The sequence below is a fragment of the Mustela nigripes genome, chromosome 8 (genome assembly GCF_022355385.1).
Source record: "Mustela nigripes isolate SB6536 chromosome 8, MUSNIG.SB6536, whole genome shotgun sequence".
NCBI classification, from domain to species: domain Eukaryota; kingdom Metazoa; phylum Chordata; class Mammalia; order Carnivora; family Mustelidae; genus Mustela; species Mustela nigripes.
Window position 1 is genome coordinate 87,355,109 of NC_081564.1, and position 18,142 is coordinate 87,373,250.

The following is an 18,142-nucleotide window of genomic DNA, read 5'->3' on the forward strand; positions in this document are numbered from 1 at the left end:
GACTTTCTCGCCCCGAGACGTTCCCAGTGAGCCCAGGGAGGGCCCTGGTGGGTTCTGGAGAAATGCGTCCAAATGAACACAGGTACACCATTGCCCTTTGTCCGCCCCGGGAAAGGACTGGGTGAGGAAAAGAGAAATCCCTTGGAATTTGTCAATCTGTGATTTTGTTTCAACTGCACATCACTTTGTCTTCTCCGATCTGTAAGCCACCAGCAATTTCCTTCTCATCTCCTTGCATCTTTCTTGACTTACCTTTGGGGGGACCAGCTAGTGACCTGTGGTGCACCTGCTACCCCGCTCCCTCTGAGCTCCCTCTGAGCCCCCTCCCGGTAGAGCCTGGCTGGCTCCCATGGCTTCCCCCGCCTGCCCCGACAGGGACCGCGAGGAGCTTCACGGGGCCTCCACTGTGGGCATTTCAGGGACAGGAAGGAGCTAGCCTCTGACTCCGCCCGGAGCCAACGCCTGACCCTCCTGACCTCGGCACTCGCGCTGCTTCAGCTTCTCTGGGGACAGAAAGCCGGTGTGCTGAGGTGAGCATTAAAGTGCTAAAACACAATCCATAAAACCCATGCGCCTCTCCAACCGCTGCCGGCTCTCCTTACCCTCCTCATGACAAATGACTCTTCCTAAAGATGCAACGTTTGGCTTTTATTGTGTATAATTCCAGATTCCCAATTCCCGCTCGGCTGGTTGTCCCCGAAGGCACGCAGGGAAGCCCCCTTCCCCGAGCCCAGAGCCTCGCACACTCCCCTGCTCACGCTCACACGGCAAGCACACGCCGGGACAACTCACACTCACGTGCACACTCACGCACACAGACTCGTGCGAGCGCACCTGTGCCAACACCTACACTTGCCCGTGGGCACACACACGTGCACGTTTTGGAAGGCGGTGACGGGCAGGAGGCGAGCTGGAGCTCCGGGTCTCACCGCCCAGCACCGGCCCCTTCTGCGCAGTAACGGCCCGTCGGTCCGCGCTGCTCCCTGACGGAGAGGCTCCAAACAGGAACCGCTCTGTGCCTGCCTCCCTCGTGTCATCTTTAAAGGGGTGACGGCCCAAGGCCGGGTGGTAGCCCCACAAGACGGAACGAGGCCAGGCTGGGAGCGAAGAGGCGCCCTCGCGGCGGCCGGCGGCGAGTCCGCGGACGAGCAGGGGCGCACCTGCCGCGCGGCGCCGGCCGAGAGGAAGGTTGCTCCTCCCAACAACCTGCTGGAGGGAACCCGCCCGAGGCTGCCGCCGCCGCCGCTACTCCTCTGCGTCCTGCAGTTCCCTCTGCGTGGCTCGGAGGAGGTGCCGAAGCTTCCGGAACACGTCGCGGGCTGCTCTCGGGGGGCCGCGCGCGGTGCTGCGGGGGTCCGCGCATTCCTGCACCGCGTCCCGCAGCTGCCGCTGCCGCGGGAAGGACAGGGCGGAGCCGCCGAGACTCGAGGAGAACCAGTGGCGGAAGATCTTGTCGCAGATGACCTGAGGGACGGCAGACGGGGCGGTCAGTGCGGCGCCGCGAGCCCCCCGCTCCCCCCCCCCCCGTGCCTGCAGGGAGGCCTCCTCCCGCGGGGGGCAGGGGGTGTCCGGTCCCAAAGCTGCCGTCCCTTCCAGCAGCAGGACGGGAGCCCCGCGTCCAGCCCTGGGCGCACAGGGAGGGCCGGGGTCGCCGAATACACCTCCCGAGAGGGAGCGGAAAGGGCTGATGACCCGCTGCCCGTGAGGAGCGGCCCCTCGGCTGAGTCGCCACGACCCTGAGGACCGGCTCGGCCGTAGGTGGACCAGGCAACGGGCAATGCCCGCGGGACAGGACTGTCTCAGGGGTCCGGGGGGTGTGTGGCTGGCAACCAGGGTCACACGTTGAGATGCACGGAGAAGAGACTGTCCTGGAAGGACTTTGAACCCTTTTATTTCAGGAGCAGAAGAGAAGAATTCAGCCAGCATCTCACAGCCGAGAGTTCTAACAGGACGCGAGGTGCCCCTGCATGCGCAGATCTCCTGAAATCCTTCCCGTCAACACGCGGCCTGTTCCCAGGCTCTCCCAGGCCCCCCACGCTGGGCGGGCTCCTCCCAGGGGCACCTAATTAATGCGCTTTATTTTTCTGTGTCACACTGTCTCGGACTCACTGAACAGAGGCCTCTGTGTTGTAAAGCTACTTGTCACAGAAGACAAGCGACGAACTTCTGCTTCCCACTCCCTGCAAGGGCAAAGATTCTTTTTAAAAACAAATTACTGTACAATATATTATTAGTTTTGATTTAGTGTTCCATGATTCGTGGTAGGGTGACTAACGAATACAATAAAAAAAAAAGGAAAAAATACATAAATAAATAATAAAAACAAATTACCTTAGTTCTATTTTATTTGCTAATCCATACGCAAAAATGTTCAATGTCCCCGAGGACAGACCATATGTATGTCCTAGGTCTCCAAGCTGCTCCCAACTCTGGGAGCTGATCTCTTCCTTGAATATCCTTCTAGACAGAGAACGTGCACAGGAGCCTATGCATGCTGCTCCCTTCCCTTCCACTTTGCGCAAAGGCGGTCTACTACACACTTCCTCAGCTTCCGTTTCCATTTAACCGAACCCCAGGGGGAGACATGGAAATGTCAGTTCTTACAGGGATTTCCTGTTCGCTTTCATGGCCGCACCTCAAACGTGTGGGAAGATCATAAATCATTTAACTAGTTCCCTACTGGTGGAAATTGAGGCTGTTTACTAACTTTTGCGGTTATGAAGAATGCTGCAAGAAATATCTTTCTTGTATGTGATTTTCACTTTGCCCATGCCAATAAATTTCTAGAAATGGAATTTCTGGGCCTAGGGGTATGTGCATTTTTTGTTTAGTAGATATTGCCCAATCAACCCCGTGAAAGTCGTACTGAGATATGCTCTCAAAGCAACGTGTGATGAGAACGGTTGTCTTCCCCACGACCCAGCCGACACGTGTGTCATCTTTCATTTTTGCCAACTGATGGGTGAAAATGGTTTAATTTGCATCGTTCTTCGCCGTCGGGTGAAAGCGATTTGTGTTTCCTTTCCAGTGAATGGTCAAGTTGATGTCCTTCACTCACATTTGCATCAGACTGTTGGTCTTCTTCATATTAATTTGCAGACGCTCTTTATATTGTAAGGACATCCCCTCTGGCTGGCTTTGGCTGGCTTCCTGGAGAGTGGACTCTAAGAGAGAAGTTTGCAGGCAGGGATTTAGTGAGGTGTGTTCCTGAGAACCATGCCTCCATGGACTTGAGGGAGAAGGAAATCTTCCGGTGTTCCTTACTGGGGCCGGACACTGGGCTTTGCGTAGACACCTGCTCCCACCGACCAATCCCTGAACGCTGCCACTGGCACGGAGTAGTCACAGCAAAGAAGGTCCACTGCGGAAGGAAATCCTGGGGGACAGTCTCTGAGCCCCGACAGCAGCTGGTACTTGAGGACCCCCATCCTCTGCTCTCCTGATCTGTACCAGCGATGGCAAACGTTTTACCCATTTTCTCATTTAACTTTTAAATTTTGCTTGTATTTGGAGGGATTTTGTTTAGTTTTGTTTCCACTATATGGATTTTTCAAGAGAGTGAAATCTGTCGGGAGTTCTTCCTACAACCTCTGAATTGTGTTCCATACCCAGGAAGGCCTTGCTTACTGTCGGATGGTATTTTAAATTCTCCCAGTTTTTCTCTGTTACCTTTAGGATCCTAGTTTTTGTGAGTTGATCATTGAACCCTCTGGAAATCAGTTTAGTCAGGGGTGAAGTAGGAGCTACCCAGCGGACCTACGTCATTCCTCCATCACCCAGCCACCTTCTGCTGGCCCGAGAGCTACCTGTCGTTACGTCGAGCTCAGAAATTTTAGAAAATTCTATTCCTTTGCTCTGTCAGTCGGCGCAGGGATATTTTCTAACTTTTAAGTTAGAAAAGGACTACGTTAGGAGGACATGGGGAGCCCAGGAAAGGGGTCTGCTGGCCGCTCCATCCAGGAGACCCCGATGGGGTCATTTGACCGACAACCCATGGGGCAGACGACACTGCCTCCTGCCGCCCCTGTCCCCACTGAGCATATTGAGCACAGGTGGCATGGAAGGGGTGACCTGGGCCATGTGAGCGGGGTGACCCACACAGAGGGCAGTGGCTGCCCCCAAGAACGATGTCCCCCAGCCCCCGCGGGGGCAGCCGCCTACCTGCAGGTTGCTGTTGACTCTTTCTGCTCCACACTTGTTGACGCGCAAATCACACTTGGAAAAACAGTCGAAGAAATTGCAGTCTTCGTCTCCTGTGCAGTTCTGCTCAAGAATTTCCCGCATTTTAGGTTCAAAAAAGGCCATGTCCACGTCGATGGCCACCACCTGCAACCAACACAGCACACGGCCATCAAGGGACACCGAGGCTTAGCACTGCGGGGGCTGGGGCACCCCCTCTCCGCGCTGGCAGTGCAGGTGCCTGTGGGCTGTGGGAGGGCAGAACGCTGCCTGCCGGAAAGGGGAGCCCGGGCCGTGCTGGGGCTCCAGCTTTGGTCACACAACCACCTGGCATTGATCATATTGCAAAGCTTATGATTACGTTTTTCAACCTCAAACACTTTCTCAGCTTTAAAAGTCGGATCTCTGAGGGGCGCCTGGATGGCTCAGTCAGGTGAGGGTCTGATGCTCGGTCAGGCCGTGATCTCGGGGTCCTGGGATCGAGCCCCGGTTTCCGGCTCAGCACTCACCGCAGAGTCTGCTTGAGGACTCTCTCTCCCTCTGCCCTTCCCCCCGTGCTAGCTCTCTCCCTCCCAAATGAATAAATGAATAAATAAAACTTTTTAAAAAAACCAGAATCTCCGAAATGTCTTAAAAATAAATTAATCCCCTCTCCATTGCTGTATCACTTTGGTCTCGGACCTTCAAGGTTCAGCCTTGATAAAAGCTGTGAGATCCAGAGAATTTATCTCCGAGAGTATCAACAGTGAAGAAACCACCCTCCTGGGGCAGATCTGTGGGTGTGACGGCGACAGCACGTGGGCAGGACCTACGCCGTCTCCTTGTGGCCTCTCTGTGACCTGAATCCACCGGCTTCCCACTGACTGCACGGATGGAAACTTGGCTGCAAATGGCAGCATCAACCGTCTCGCATTAGGGCTGATGCACACGGACCCAGGTCCAACAGCATCAGATATGAAACGCCAAAATGCCAAAATGCCACTGTCAGCAGGAGGCCACGGTCCACCCCCTGGAATTGCAGATTTCTCTTCTTGGCTTCAAACCAAATAGGCTTCCAAACCAGAAAAAAAGAAGAATGTCTACATTATGCAGATTTCCCTCCACCACCTGAATTTAAAAAACAAAACCACAACAAAAAAAAGATCTCAAACTTGATAAAACCTGGATTCTGCCCAAATCAAGCAGTTCATAGCTTCTAGGTATTAAAAAAGCTTTCAGAAGACTTGATGAATTTGCTGGCGTCTGTGGCGTCTCGCAAGCCTTCACAGGCTGTCCTCCGAGCACCAGCCCTTCCTTCTGCCTTTGGTAGCCTTTGGTAGCATCCCGGCAAGGCCTCGCTGGCTGGGGTCCATTTCCTCCGCAACTCAGCTGTGTTAGAAGCTACATTCCCCAGTTTGGGTTGTTGTGGCTCACTCAGGAGTGATGCCAGAGGCAGTAAACTTCCTTGGGGGATGGGTCAGTAAAACAGAAGACGGAAAATAGTTTCCTTCAAAATGTATGGAAGATAATGAACATAAAAAACGGGAAACGTTTCGCTACATAAGAGCTTTCCCTAATGACTAATTCAGGCACAGCAAACAGAAATTACACTTTTAATCAATTTTCCCTATCTCGTTATTTAGCCAAAAGAAATAGCTAATTTCACTATTTACCATAGCTAATACACTAAAAATACATTGGGCTGTGCTCATGAATCTATTGTCCTTATAATTTATTAACAGGGCCACAGGGCCTCCCTCCTTTCTATACTTTCTGGCAACCTCCCCAGCGTCCCCTGGGCCCCTACACACACTTTCCCCTCCTTGTGACTTCTCACTCCCATTCCTGATTGTTCCTTCCCGTCTCCCAGGGAGAGCCAGATTTATTTTTTAATTTTTAGCGTACAGTGCAGAACGGATTACGGCTATTGTAAGCATAACTCCACACACCTAAAATAAGAGCAGCAGCCACGCCAGCAGAAAGAACTGCCTACGGCTTCTTGAATCACGTCAGGAGAACCCTAACAGCTTCCCTGCACGAAACGACACAACTCGCACCTTCATCAAACTCATCCCGCTTCAAACTAGAAAGGGTTGATGAGAATTGTCTCATTCCCCACTGAAAGGTGTAATTCTCACATAGGACACGTATGGGATTGAAAGGAGCACGTGCTAGCCATGTTTGGGGGGCACAAAGCAGTGGTGTTTCCCAGTTTTTCCTTTGCAACCGCAGATAAATTCTCAGGACCTGTCAGTGGGGCCCGGAGACAGGGAGTGACTGCAAGTCTCCATGTGCCACCCCGAGTGTCGGACCCAGCGGGTCCTGGTGGAAAGGTAGAAAAATCTGCATTTCTAATAAGTTCTCTGGTGATGCTGACACTGCTGGGTTTCATTTAAAGTTATGAAATCATAGGGCAAGTTAGCTTCTTGAACCTCAGTATCTATAAGGAGGTCAATAATGCCAGGGTTGGCCAAAGGGGACCCTCTGTCCTCCCTCCCCATTTGCCCCTGAGAAGAGGAGGTGAGCTCAGGCAGAGGCGAGTGGGTGCCCCAGCACAGTCCACAGGGCCCAGTCTGGGGCTAGGTCAAAAATCGCAGCCATTATTTCATTGAACAAATACGTCGTGCCTATCTACACAAGATGCTGGAAGGCACAACTCTAGTGCAGTGCACAAGCCAGCAGCGTGCCATGTTTCCCTTTCCCCCAGCTCCTACAGCTTTTCCTGGGAACCCAGCCCAGTCAGCTTCCCAATTCCCTCAAATGTTACTGCCCCTGTGGATTTCCACTCACTGACACTCCGCAGTACTCACTGGATGAAGAAACCGGTGTCAGATGAGCACGGGCCCCGGAACTGCCAAAGCCGGTGGTGTGAGCAGACACGCCACACCGCCTTTCCCAGGGCCTTGGGGTACCCAGGTTCCCAGGACTTCTCTGAGAAAGAGAACGGTGGTCCCTCATGTCCTTTACATAAACTTACTGCTCATGAATTAGGGAAGCTTGGCCAGGATTTCACCTCCAAAAAATATGCTTGTGGAGTCCTGGGGTGTCCCTCCCCTTCACAGCTTGGACCATGTTTAGAGGTCTCGTGGAGCTCGGGATGCTGCGGACAGAGCTGAATGCCTCCAGAGTGCAGAACCTTCTGGAACCTCTCAGGTCTTCCCCATCCACACTTGGAGCGACCCCCAGCTTAACAGTCCCTCTGGGGCTGCCAGGGACCAGGAAGGCATTAGGACAAAGCAGATTGGGCCAGCTGCCACAATGCTCTTTACAGTGACAAAGGCTTGACTGGGGAAGGGGGTGACCCAGGGGGCAAATTTAGTTTTCTAGATTCCAGGCTGTTTTAAGAAGGCATTCCTATGCCACCTGCCGTGAAAACCCTTGGCTGGAAATAAGAGAGCCCTCTTTTTTGTCCCTTTCTGTTTTTAATCGGGATGAAGAGCACCATTCCTCCAGGACCCGGCACGCTCAGCGGCCAGCCCTCTGCTGTGGCTGAGGTCCCCTTGGCCTCACTTGCCAGCATCGCCGTTATGAGCCACCTTGTCACAGCCTGGGAGCGGAGGACCAGGACACAGCCCGCTCCCACTGCCAGCTGCGCACTCACACCTACGTCTTCTTGAGCGGTCCCGGCATTTGTCCCAGCACAGGGGAAGGACACCTGCGTTCAGGCACCCGGGTCACCCCAACAACAATGCGATGCTCAGGTTTAGCCCAGCCGGGGTGAAGCAGGAGGGGGTTATCGTGCAGTGAAACCTGGAACTCCCTCTGGCTGCTTTCCCAGCACGTTTAATTCCCTGCACACCTGTGTTGCCCAAAGTGGGAGAGGGACTTCACTGACCCTCCAGAGAGCAGCCTGGAGCCAGGCACTTCCACGCGGGCAGATCCTTCCCCGGGCAGAAGGCACCAGAACTCCAGCTGTCCCTCTAGAATTCTCAGCTGGGGAAGGGAAACTAGAGCCTGTCCAGGAGGAGCGTATCAGGAAAAGCCTGCCACAATCCTAGAGCATCATCCAGCACAGCCCCCAGAGGCCACCTTTCTCCGTCATCCTCTGGAGCGCCGCGTCTCCTGAAGACTGCTTTCTGCCCTCAGCAAGAGCTTGCTTTCAAGTTAGGTCTTCGGAGAAACCAGAAGAGACCCGAAGGAGGACGACGCTGCCGTGGGCGCCTTCGCTATCATTCCCCGCCCTGGGAGGGGCAGGGTGCCTGTGCTCCCCAGAGTCTCTCGTTCACTCCCGAGACGAGGTGCCCTGGCAGGTCTGGCTTGTCCAGGCCGGGAGCTTGCCTGAGGTTGCAGTGCCCCCCGCCCCAGGCTTCAGAAACCTGCTCCTGGATGCTCCGGCCCCGCACGACCCCCACGTCCCGCCCCTCGAGCCACTCACCGTGTAGTCACTCCTGATGGCAAAGTTTTCCGGCTTGACGTCGCACAGGTGGAGGCGGTGAGAGAAGTCGTCCTCGAAATGGCTCACCATGTCCAGGAAGCTGAGCGCCATGTCGCTGACGGCCTTGGCCTGGCCCCGGCTGCCCCGGGGCCCCCCCGCCGCGCCCTCAAGGGGGAAGAGGGCCCGGTGGCGGGGGCTGCCGGCTGCCAGGTACTCCACGGCGTAGAAGTGGCCGCAGGAGCCCAGCACGGGCAGGGCGTGCCGGCTCAGGTCCTGCAGCAGGCTGAAGAGGACGAACTCCTCCTGCTGCAGCAGTGACCACAGGCTGGCCAGCTGGCCCCGCCACCGCGGACCGCGCCCGCCTGGCCACAGGGGCCGCAGGCTGCCGCCGGGCAGCTCCAGGCCCAGGGCGTTCCTGACCTCGCCGGCCACCAGCAGCAGCAGCTCAGCCTCCGGGAAGTCCTGGGCGCCCTCGTCGGCCGCGTCCTCCAGCAGGCCGAGCGGCGGGAAGCTGGAGAAGGCCTCCTCCTTGGACTTGAGGATGACGGGCCGGCCGCGCCAGTCGGCCTGCAGCACCTTCTTGCCGCTCTCGTAGTACAGGCAACGCCGGTACAGCAGCTTCCCCGCCACGCACAGGTCCTCACAGAGGTCTCCCACCAGCGCCCCGCCCTCGTAGTCCCGGCACTGGAAGGAAGGGGACAGCGGGTCACAAGGCAGGAGCGGCCGGGCTGACGCCAGGCAGGGGAAGGGAGAGGGGCAGGGTCGGTCCCTGCACAGGGCGCTGTAATCAGCAGTCGAGAGAAACCGCATGGAGTGACCCACACGGGCTGTTTGGGTCAGTGGGTGATTCACTGAAAGTTAGGACTCCTCGCGGCTCAGTCGGTGAAGCATCTGGCTTTGGCTCAGGTCATGACCTGGGGTTCTGGAATCGAGTCCAGCATCAGGCTCCCTGCTCGGCAGGGAGCCCGTTTCTCCCTCTGCCTCTCCTGTTCCCCCTGCTTGTGCTCTCTTTCTCTCTCTCTGACAAATAAATAAATAAATTCTTTTTAAAAAATTAAGAGGAGGGGCGCCTGGGTGGCTCAGTGTGTTAACGCCTCTGCCTTCGGCTCAGGTCATGATCCCAGGGTCCTGGGATCGGGCCCCCATCAGGCTCTCTGCTCAGTGGGGAGCCTGCTTCCTCCCTCTCTCTCTGCCTACTTGTGATCTCTGTCAAATAAATAAATAAAATCTTTTAAAAAAATAAGTGGAAGTGCTAAAAGAGTGTCTCATATTTATTACATTATTCAACGAGGCCCAGGTCTTCAGAATTGGGACACTGAAGGCGAGACGTGGGTCCCCCCACTGTGCCCCTGTCCAGCCACGAGATGCTGGAAAAAGCCTTCCACCAGCTGGTGACAGTTCCCTCAGCTGTCAGAGACAGGGCTGGCCAGGTCAGTAGTCATCGACCATGGCCATATGGGCAGGTCGCCCTGGGGAGCTTCGAACTCCCCCATCTAAGAATGGCTAAGTCAGATCTGGGCAGGGAGTCCCCTGTGAGCCTCAGGTGGGGTCAGAATAGCCACAGTAACAGCCCTTCCTGCAAGCATGTACCCGCAGCCGGGTGTCTCGGACACCCGGTGTTGCGGCCTGTAAGGCCAGCAGGTCTGGAAGGAGGGCAGGGGTTCGGAGGAGCGCCCTGTGCAGGAAATAGAAGAGGCTGCGTGGTCGGTCATGTCAGCAGGGCAGGAGAGAGGCACGAGGGACACCTTTCAGAACATGGGAGCTATTCTGGAAGCACAGGGCGCCTTTGGTCCCTGGCGGAGGTGAGGAGGGGTCAGGAGCCGTCAGATGGCGTTTCTCCTAAACTTCAGCGGCTCTCAGAATGGGTTCCACACGAGGCGACCAGCGGCCTCCCCCAGCACACCACAACCATCCTAGGCAGACAGACCAGCCAGGCCCTGGCTGGTGGTCCTGCTGGGCTGTGGTCGAAGACGGAGGACAGTATACAGCAAGGTGGAGGACTGTTCCTCTGTTTTTGGTTTTAATCTTTCAGGAAAGCCAACCCCCTAGACCCTTCCTTACTAGGATCTACCTCCAAGTGTCCCCCAACAGGTGCGTCTTCCTTCCACGTGAGCAGATGCTGGCCTCCCTTCCTAGAAGTTCTGCTGCCCAGGAGATGGGGCCGGGGGTCCCCCTCACTCCCATCAGGTGACAGACAAGGGCTGCCATGTTGTTTCCCTCACTGTCGCATGCACAACCAAGTGCCCTGAGTGACCAGCCGCAGCTAGAGAGCGGCACCGCGCAGACAGCAGGGTCGGGGCCCAGAGCCACGCTGGGAGGGTGGCCTGGCTGGATGGTGGCCTCCTGAGCAGACTACGCCCGCCCCGGCTCTGAGGCTCGGATTCCGTCCCTGCGTCACCAGTCTGCCTCCCTGGCTCAGTGTTTGGACCGGCCGAGTGGGAGAGGCGTGTGGAAACCAGTTATTTATTCAAGTGCGAGGCGTCCCGAGATGCTGCTCCAGAATGGGCTGGTGACATGCTCCGCAGAGACTCCGGTTGTGCCGCGCCGGTCAGCTTCCCTTCATGAGCCGCTCAAACTCGGACAACGTGCTTTCAGGGCCCGGATGGAGGGACGATCCCAAAGGCCCCGAAGATCTGAAATCTACAACGTTTTTGTGACCCGCGGGGCCTCACGTGGTACCAAGCCCCACCGGAGAGTCCTGAGGCGAGTTGCTCGGCTCCGTGTGAACTTGGGTACACATTCCGCGGAACTGTCCATTGCTTTGATTACTGGTTCTGTTCCGTATGCAACATGGGAGGTCTATGATCCACATTATTTTTCTAATGCCCAAAAAAGGGGGACTTCAAAACCATGCCCGGCTCCAGAGTGTTAGCTAAAGCCCTGTGGACCTTTATAAAGACTCTAGGTCAGTTGTTCTAAGTACACATCACCAGAATGCTTATTAAAAAGAGATATTCCTGGTTCTTAAAACAAGTATCTGGATTTTCGGGACCATTTTAGGCAATAGCAGTCCACACCATCTGATCCGATCCTGGGGCTTTCTGCTGAAGGACACTCCCGGGAGCCATCCCTCCTCTGTGGGCTTCCAGTATCACACCTTGGGTGGTGGGTGTGCCGCCCTGGCCAAGCACAAGGACGCAAGTGACAGAGACCTGTGTGTGGTCATGAACAGACCCCGGCGCTTGGGAGAGCCAAGCTGGGCTGCCGTTTTTGTCTTTGGAAAACACACGCCCCTGGTGGCTCTGTGTTAACAAACACCTAGACATCTGTGTTAAATACACGTGATGCTGTGTTCATCTTGCCATTTAACGGAACACACGCTGGTAAAATGCCATCCTCTGAATTCCACGGCTTGGAGTCAGGAAATGGGTGTTGAAAGGATCGGGACCCTTTGAGTCATTCACTCTCTGCTTAGATTCATCTCCTTATCGCCACTCCTAAGACATGGCCACTGGCTCGGGCCCGCCGCAGGGCTCTGGATATTCTCGGGGTGGGGGACGGGGATGAAAGGTGAAGTGTTCTCGCTATCTGGTGTTCGCAGAGTTCCACATTTCCTTAGTAGACCTAAAAATACTTTTTATTTTTAATTTATTTAAAAATTACTTTGAAAATTATTTAAATTATTAAAAATTAAACATATTTTTTAAAAATCGTTTTTTAAAAATGTCCTTATAGAGCCCCCCAAATTCCAATAAGTATGGTACCCCAAATTATTTGATTCAAGTCCATAAACATTTCTGGAGTGTTGTCTCACTTAGAATTGAATCCAAAGTGCTTCTGAATGAAGAACAGAACCGTTTGGTGGGAGAAGGTGAGTCCTGAGCTGGGAGCTTCAGAATCCTGGGACAACCCGGAGAGAAGGGAGGAGACAGACAGAGTCCACTGCACTGTGAGCAGGGAGTGTGCAGGGTGTCAGCTACGATGTCCCAGAGCCTTTACTTTCATCCCGAGCTGTGGCCAAAACTGTCACCAGCCAGGAGAGACACCTGCGGGCCAAGGAGACAGCTCCACTCCTCTGGGACCAGGAATGGCCATGGGCAAGGCCTTGCTGCTTCAGCCACTCATGGCCACCTTCAAATCAAGAATGCCACTCCCCCGACTTCACCCAGCCGTGTGTGAGTTGAACCCCTATCCAACTACAGGTACCAGGCTCAGGAATTCACATCACAGAGGCAGTTGTCTTCCGAACCCATGAGAGCAGAGTATGGTCTGTATAGGATCTTAAACAGCAGGCTTGGCCCTGGGGCAGACTGGGCTTGCCTCCTGGCTCTGCCCCATACAAGCTAGTGGCTTGTTTCCAGCTCTGTAATATGGGATGCCCATGGTGCCACAGACCACCTGTGAAGGTCAACCAGAGTCACAGGTTCAGAGGACCTGTTTGTCTCCATGAATGCTACTTGTCTCCAATCTCTCCAGCCCTGGTCATAAGAGGGGGTGGGAGGGAGACTTCTTCTGGGACAGATGCACCTGAACTCAATTCTGAGGAGACTTCTTCTGGGACAGATGCACCTGAACTCAATTCTGAAAGCCTAATTGCAGTATGCTTAGCAGATAAGGAGAGAGGGCGCAGTTTCATTGCAGGGAATAAGCCTTGCAAAGAGCCAGTTACAAAGCAGTGTGGTATGTTTAGAGAACGGGATATGGTTCAGGGTTGTGGAAAGTGAGCGCAGGCACCTGTGTGTGACCTATCAGGCTGTCCTATGAAAAAAATGCCGTGTCTCTGCCAGAGAAAAATGCTTCTACCCTGCAAGGGCCAGATCAACCTTCCCCAGGTGGGAGGGGGAGAGGGGAGGCAGCCCGGTGTCCCCTGGGGATCCTCATCTCCAACCTCGGCCCGCAGCTCCCAGTCCACCAGACTCCCGTGCCCCACCCTCTCTCCCACTGGCTCCCCACCACAGTGTTTTCTACAAAACTCTCCTGCATTGATGAAATCGAGTTCAAATTGAATTAAAATCTATACAATTTTGCCCCTGCATGTTCTGACAGCTGTTCCAATCAGGAGTTACAAGACATTTTGAACAATGGCATAATCATCGAATTGGGCATAGACCCTATCCATTTTGGAGGGGCACATTATTTGGGGCTGTTTTCCTGAAGCTTGGGGTAGGAGTGGCCTCCCGCAGAGCTGACAGCTTCTGGACTGCAGTGTCAAGCCTCTTCGGGAAGGCCAGGAAGCAGAGCGAGATGCCCAGGACCCCGGAGGGCCTCCGCTACCTTAGGGGAGGTCTTGGGTTTATGATGTCACTTGTGGTGTCTGTGTCACCTTGCTCGTCATAGGAGGTAGCTGACACTAAGGCAGGGTGTGCACTGTGTGGTTGTTCCAGAGGGGCTGCTCATCGTCCTTTTGGGTGATGTGCATTAGCCCTGCGGGTCCCCTTCTCTTACAGAAACCGAAGAATTCAGCGCCGGGGCTCCGCAGGCTCCCAGTGCTGCGGGGAATCTGCAGGTTCCTTTGGCACGTCTGTATCTCCTAAAGCCTGAGAAGAATTAACTTAGCCTTCAAACACCAGTGAACTTAAAGGACAAACTACAGGTCTACAAGCTAACTAAAACCTGCCCTCGTGAGAGCAACGGTGAAATCGCGCAAGCGCGTCCTACTGAGGTGGCTGCGCTGGAACCCGTGGAAGTGGTTTGTCGCGGGAAGTCCGTGTTCAAAGTCCCTTTTCTCTGAACAGGACGGGAGCTGCCAGCATGGGGACAGGCACGCCTCTGCCCCCAAATGCGCAGCATACAGACCCCACAGGTATGGCGTTTTAAAATAAACTGAAAAATACAAAAGCAAGTTAAGGGAGTCTCCTTATCTTGACGGGCCCTTTCTGGTTGCGAAGACTCAGTGGATCCGCATCCTCCGTGAATCCGCGTCTGCGGACCGTGAGCGGCCCTATGCCCGCGCCTGGAGCTCCCAGTCCCGCGAGGAACATCCTAGCGGCTGGTGCTTAGAAACCCTCCAGCTCCTATCGTGGCTCTCGGGCAAAAACAAAACCCGTCCACTCCAGTCGGAGAAACTGCTGCAGGGGTCTCAGAGGTCAAGCCCGAGGGCTGGGTTTTCTCCTGCGCGTTCGTTCTTGTTTTTAAAAAGCTCGAAGTTTCTGCCCCCTTAGCAAGACAGCCCGAGCTAGAACTGCGCTCCTGGGCGGTGAGCTGGGCGCTGCCGCATCTGGGGGCAGTCCGCCTGTCACTGCGCAAACCTCTTGACCTCTGGATGGCTCAGAAGATACACACTGCAAACACGGCCGGAGCACCGGAGGAGCAGAGATATTCCCTGCTGTAAAATCTTTCTGGATGCTGCAGTCCCACCGGGGCCGTGGGTTTCTACCACAGCAAAGAAAGCTAAGCCTGTCCTGTGAAAAAGCAATCTGTACTGGAGGCAGCGAAATTAAATTACGTCAAGACCTACAGAGCCAAAAGGGAGTTCACCCTTCTGAACAATGGAGCACGTAGGACTATTCTGGGGATGCCTCGAAAAGGATAGGCTATAGGAGGATGAAGAATACCCAGTAGGTACTTGGGGTTTTCAGTATCAAGGAAGCCACCTGTTGTCACAGAGTCTCTGCTGTCCCACTGCTCAGGGTCCCAGAGAGTTCTCAGAGAGGGTCCTACTCTGCAGGACACACTAAGTGCGTGAATCGGGAAAAGTTGATCTACATCTCTGGGGCTCAGTTTTGCCATCCGTGAAGTGAGGCGAGTCCAAGCACACCCCTCGCACAGGGGATGACATGAACTAATACACAGAAAGCCGCTTAGCCCGGGGCCTGCCCAGAGCAAGCCCAGCAGGGACCCACAGCAACACTTCTCTGCTGCTATGTGCAGTGCTCTGCCCACGGAACAGGAGCCAGGCTCAGCCTGGGACGGCCCCAGACACAGCTCACGAGGAAAGGAAGGCTCTAGAAACCTCACAGGAGAGCTGAAGAGGGCTTACAGATGTCTTGATTATGAGATGTGCTGAAAAACCACAGCAGAGGAGACAGCAGTCTGACTCAGAAACTCCAAAGCTAGAGGACCCAGGGCTCAACTCCTTGGAACAACTCCAGTTGGCTCTTCCAACTCTCCCCTCTCCCAGCGCCAAGAAGTGCACTGAGCTCCCTGGGCAGGAGGGGGGCCGCCTGGGGGTGCCAGCAGGCCGACTCCCAGCTCTGCACCTTCATCTCCAGACTCGCCCGCCGGCCAGCCAGGGCACCTGCCACACTGCGGGCCTGGGACACCAGCAAGAGGGCAGGACTCCCCTGGCTCTGGCAGGAAGGGAGAGGGTCCCCTCTGGCTCAGCAGCAGTGCACCCCTTCTGTGCTTGGTATTCAGACAGAAAGCTAATGAGGGTCTGGAGAGCAGTCAGAAAAATAACGGCCAGTTTTCTTGTAAGGACAAAAGCCAGGCAGAATGAATTGAAAGTGCCTAGGCGCCTGGAGACAGAGGGCTGATTCAGCGTGAGTCCTGGGCGGCCACAATGCCAGGCTCTGCAGGCAGCCAGGGCCCAGCAGAGTCTGGGTGGCAGAGACGGCGGCGCCGTTCAAACCCTGTTCTAGTTCAGAGTGTCCTGGGGCCCAGGGAGCCAGGGTGCTGGGCGGGGCTAACACCCACAAGTCCTGAATGGAGAAGGTAGACAGAGACCAGGCATGGTGGGAGGGAGAGCGAGCCAAGCCCTGAGCATGGGTGAGGAAAAAATGGCCTCGAACAGGGTGCCCAGGTGACGTTCCCTGAAAAATCAGTTCGTTGGGACGACGTCAGATGATCTTCAGGAAGACAGACAGAGAAAGTATTTCCGATTGTTCCTTGGGCAGGAGGTGAGACCAGCAGCCTTCAGAAGCAGAGCCCGTATCTCCAGCTTCATGTCAGACTAAACCAACCCCTACTGGCTGCCATTAGGATGTATCAGTAGAGCTTCTAACCAGAATTGGTTTTAATTTATGAGCTGGAATGCTGGGGAAGCTATGATTAGCAATTACCTAAATTGTATTGGGCCATATAATTTCCATTAGTTTTTTTCCCACTTAACCAAAGATAAATAAGTGAAAACAGCATTTTCATTTTAATGTAAAAGATTATTATATTATTTTTGTAAACAGGTGTTCCACTCTGGGATGGGGAATTCTTTATGTTCATTTAAGTAGTGAATCAGTCCCCCCAAAAGAAGACTCTGTGAAAAAAGAAGAGTCTGTGGAAAAAAGCCTTGTGAAAGGAATTTTTATACGGGTTACTGAGAAAGCTGATGAATGGTTGCAAGTTAAAGAAAACTTGCTGGAAGGTCACTGTAACGGTCCATTATGGTGGATAATGGGGACTGACAGACAGACAGATGGAGGGGATCGGTGATGAGGGTTCCACCTGCACCATGAGCAAGAACTGATCAGACTCGGTTAGAGAATATGATTTCTTTGAGTTTGTATATTTCACTCACTTCTTTGGTTTTTCCAATTTCTTAGGCTACGAAATTTTGAAAACTTACAGTCTCAAACCCAACACCCATATGTAAGCAATTGGACCGTAAACTTCCCATGCGTTTTTGGAAGATTTCTTAGAAAATAGATCATCTTTCATGAGAAATGCTTAGATAGATGGTCCCTGTTTTGGGAAGTGAACAAGAGCTTAAAAAGCCAAAGGGGCAGCTGTCTTCACCTTTTCAGCTTTCCTTCCGGGACCTCTCCCTTTTTCCAAGTCTTCCTAACGCCCATGATCTTCCGGACCAAACGGAGAGACTGAGGAGCAGCCAACGTTTGGAAGGGACGGATAAGCATCTGGGGCCCGGTGCACACCACAGCGGCCTGCCCGGCCAGCTAGGACAGCTCAGCCCCACGCCTGTTAGGACACCGCTGTCTGGACCCCACGAGGGGGTCTGCCGGGGTCTGCTCGCCTGAGCGCAGGGGGCCCGGGTCTCACAAACCGCGCCCGGGAGAGCCGCGGCTTTGGGGCGCAGGGAGACAAGGGCCCTACCAGCCCTCTGCGTTGGGCTCGGCGAGAGGCACCCAGGTTGGAATCACACAGCAGCCGCGAGCGAGAGAACCCGAGAAGCAGAGGCGCGGTCCCCGCTGGCCCCGAGCCTCGCCGCCCGCCCGCGCCCTCGCCAGCGCTTGCAGCCGGACCGCAGCACACGGGACGCCGGCACGGAGGGGCTGTCGGGAGACCCGGAGCGGATCGGCAAACTTTCCGAGCGCGGGCTCAGGGGCGGCAGGAGAGCAGTTGGGCAGGAGCACGGTCTTGGGACAAAGGACCAATTTTGGCGAACCGGGAGAGACACCTCCGCGCGCCCGCGGACGCTCGGGCAGAGACGGGTCGTACGCACCGGGCCTTCCACGCACCGTGTCGGGACAGCCAACCCCCCCGGGACAACCCCCGGGGACCTCGACCGCGCCCGACTGCCCCGCTCCCGGGTCCCGAAGAGGGTGTCCCGCCCCAGGCCCCCGGGGAGCGCGGCGCCGGGCAGCGCGGCCGCGGGACCTACCAGCGCGGCCAGGATGCGCCGACTCTTCTCATCCGTGCAGCGCTCGGAGAGGACGCCCGGGTGCGCGCGGAGCAGCAGTGCGGCCGCCAGCACCCAGCCCGCCGTCCACGCCGCGCAGGCCAGCAGCGCGCCCCGCCCGCACCGCCCGCACCGCCCGCGCCGCCCGCACCGCCCGC

At 55.3% G+C, this 18,142-nt stretch overlaps 1 protein-coding gene across 1 annotated transcript in view; it reads right to left on the bottom strand.

Moving 5' to 3' along the window:
• Window positions 1-627: 627 nt before the first annotated feature.
• Window positions 628-18,142, bottom strand: part of DIPK1C (divergent protein kinase domain 1C) — a 43,711-nt gene continuing 26,196 nt past the window's right edge. Inside the window, exons 4-7 of the mRNA XM_059408080.1 lie at window positions 17,967-18,107; window positions 8,534-9,217; window positions 4,162-4,326; window positions 628-1,464 (exon numbers count right to left, since the gene is read on the bottom strand). Of these exons, the coding sequence (XP_059264063.1) occupies window positions 1,246-1,464; window positions 4,162-4,326; window positions 8,534-9,217; window positions 17,967-18,107 (1,209 nt within the window). The 3' untranslated portion in view covers window positions 628-1,245. The remainder of the gene's footprint in view (window positions 1,465-4,161; window positions 4,327-8,533; window positions 9,218-17,966; window positions 18,108-18,142) is intronic.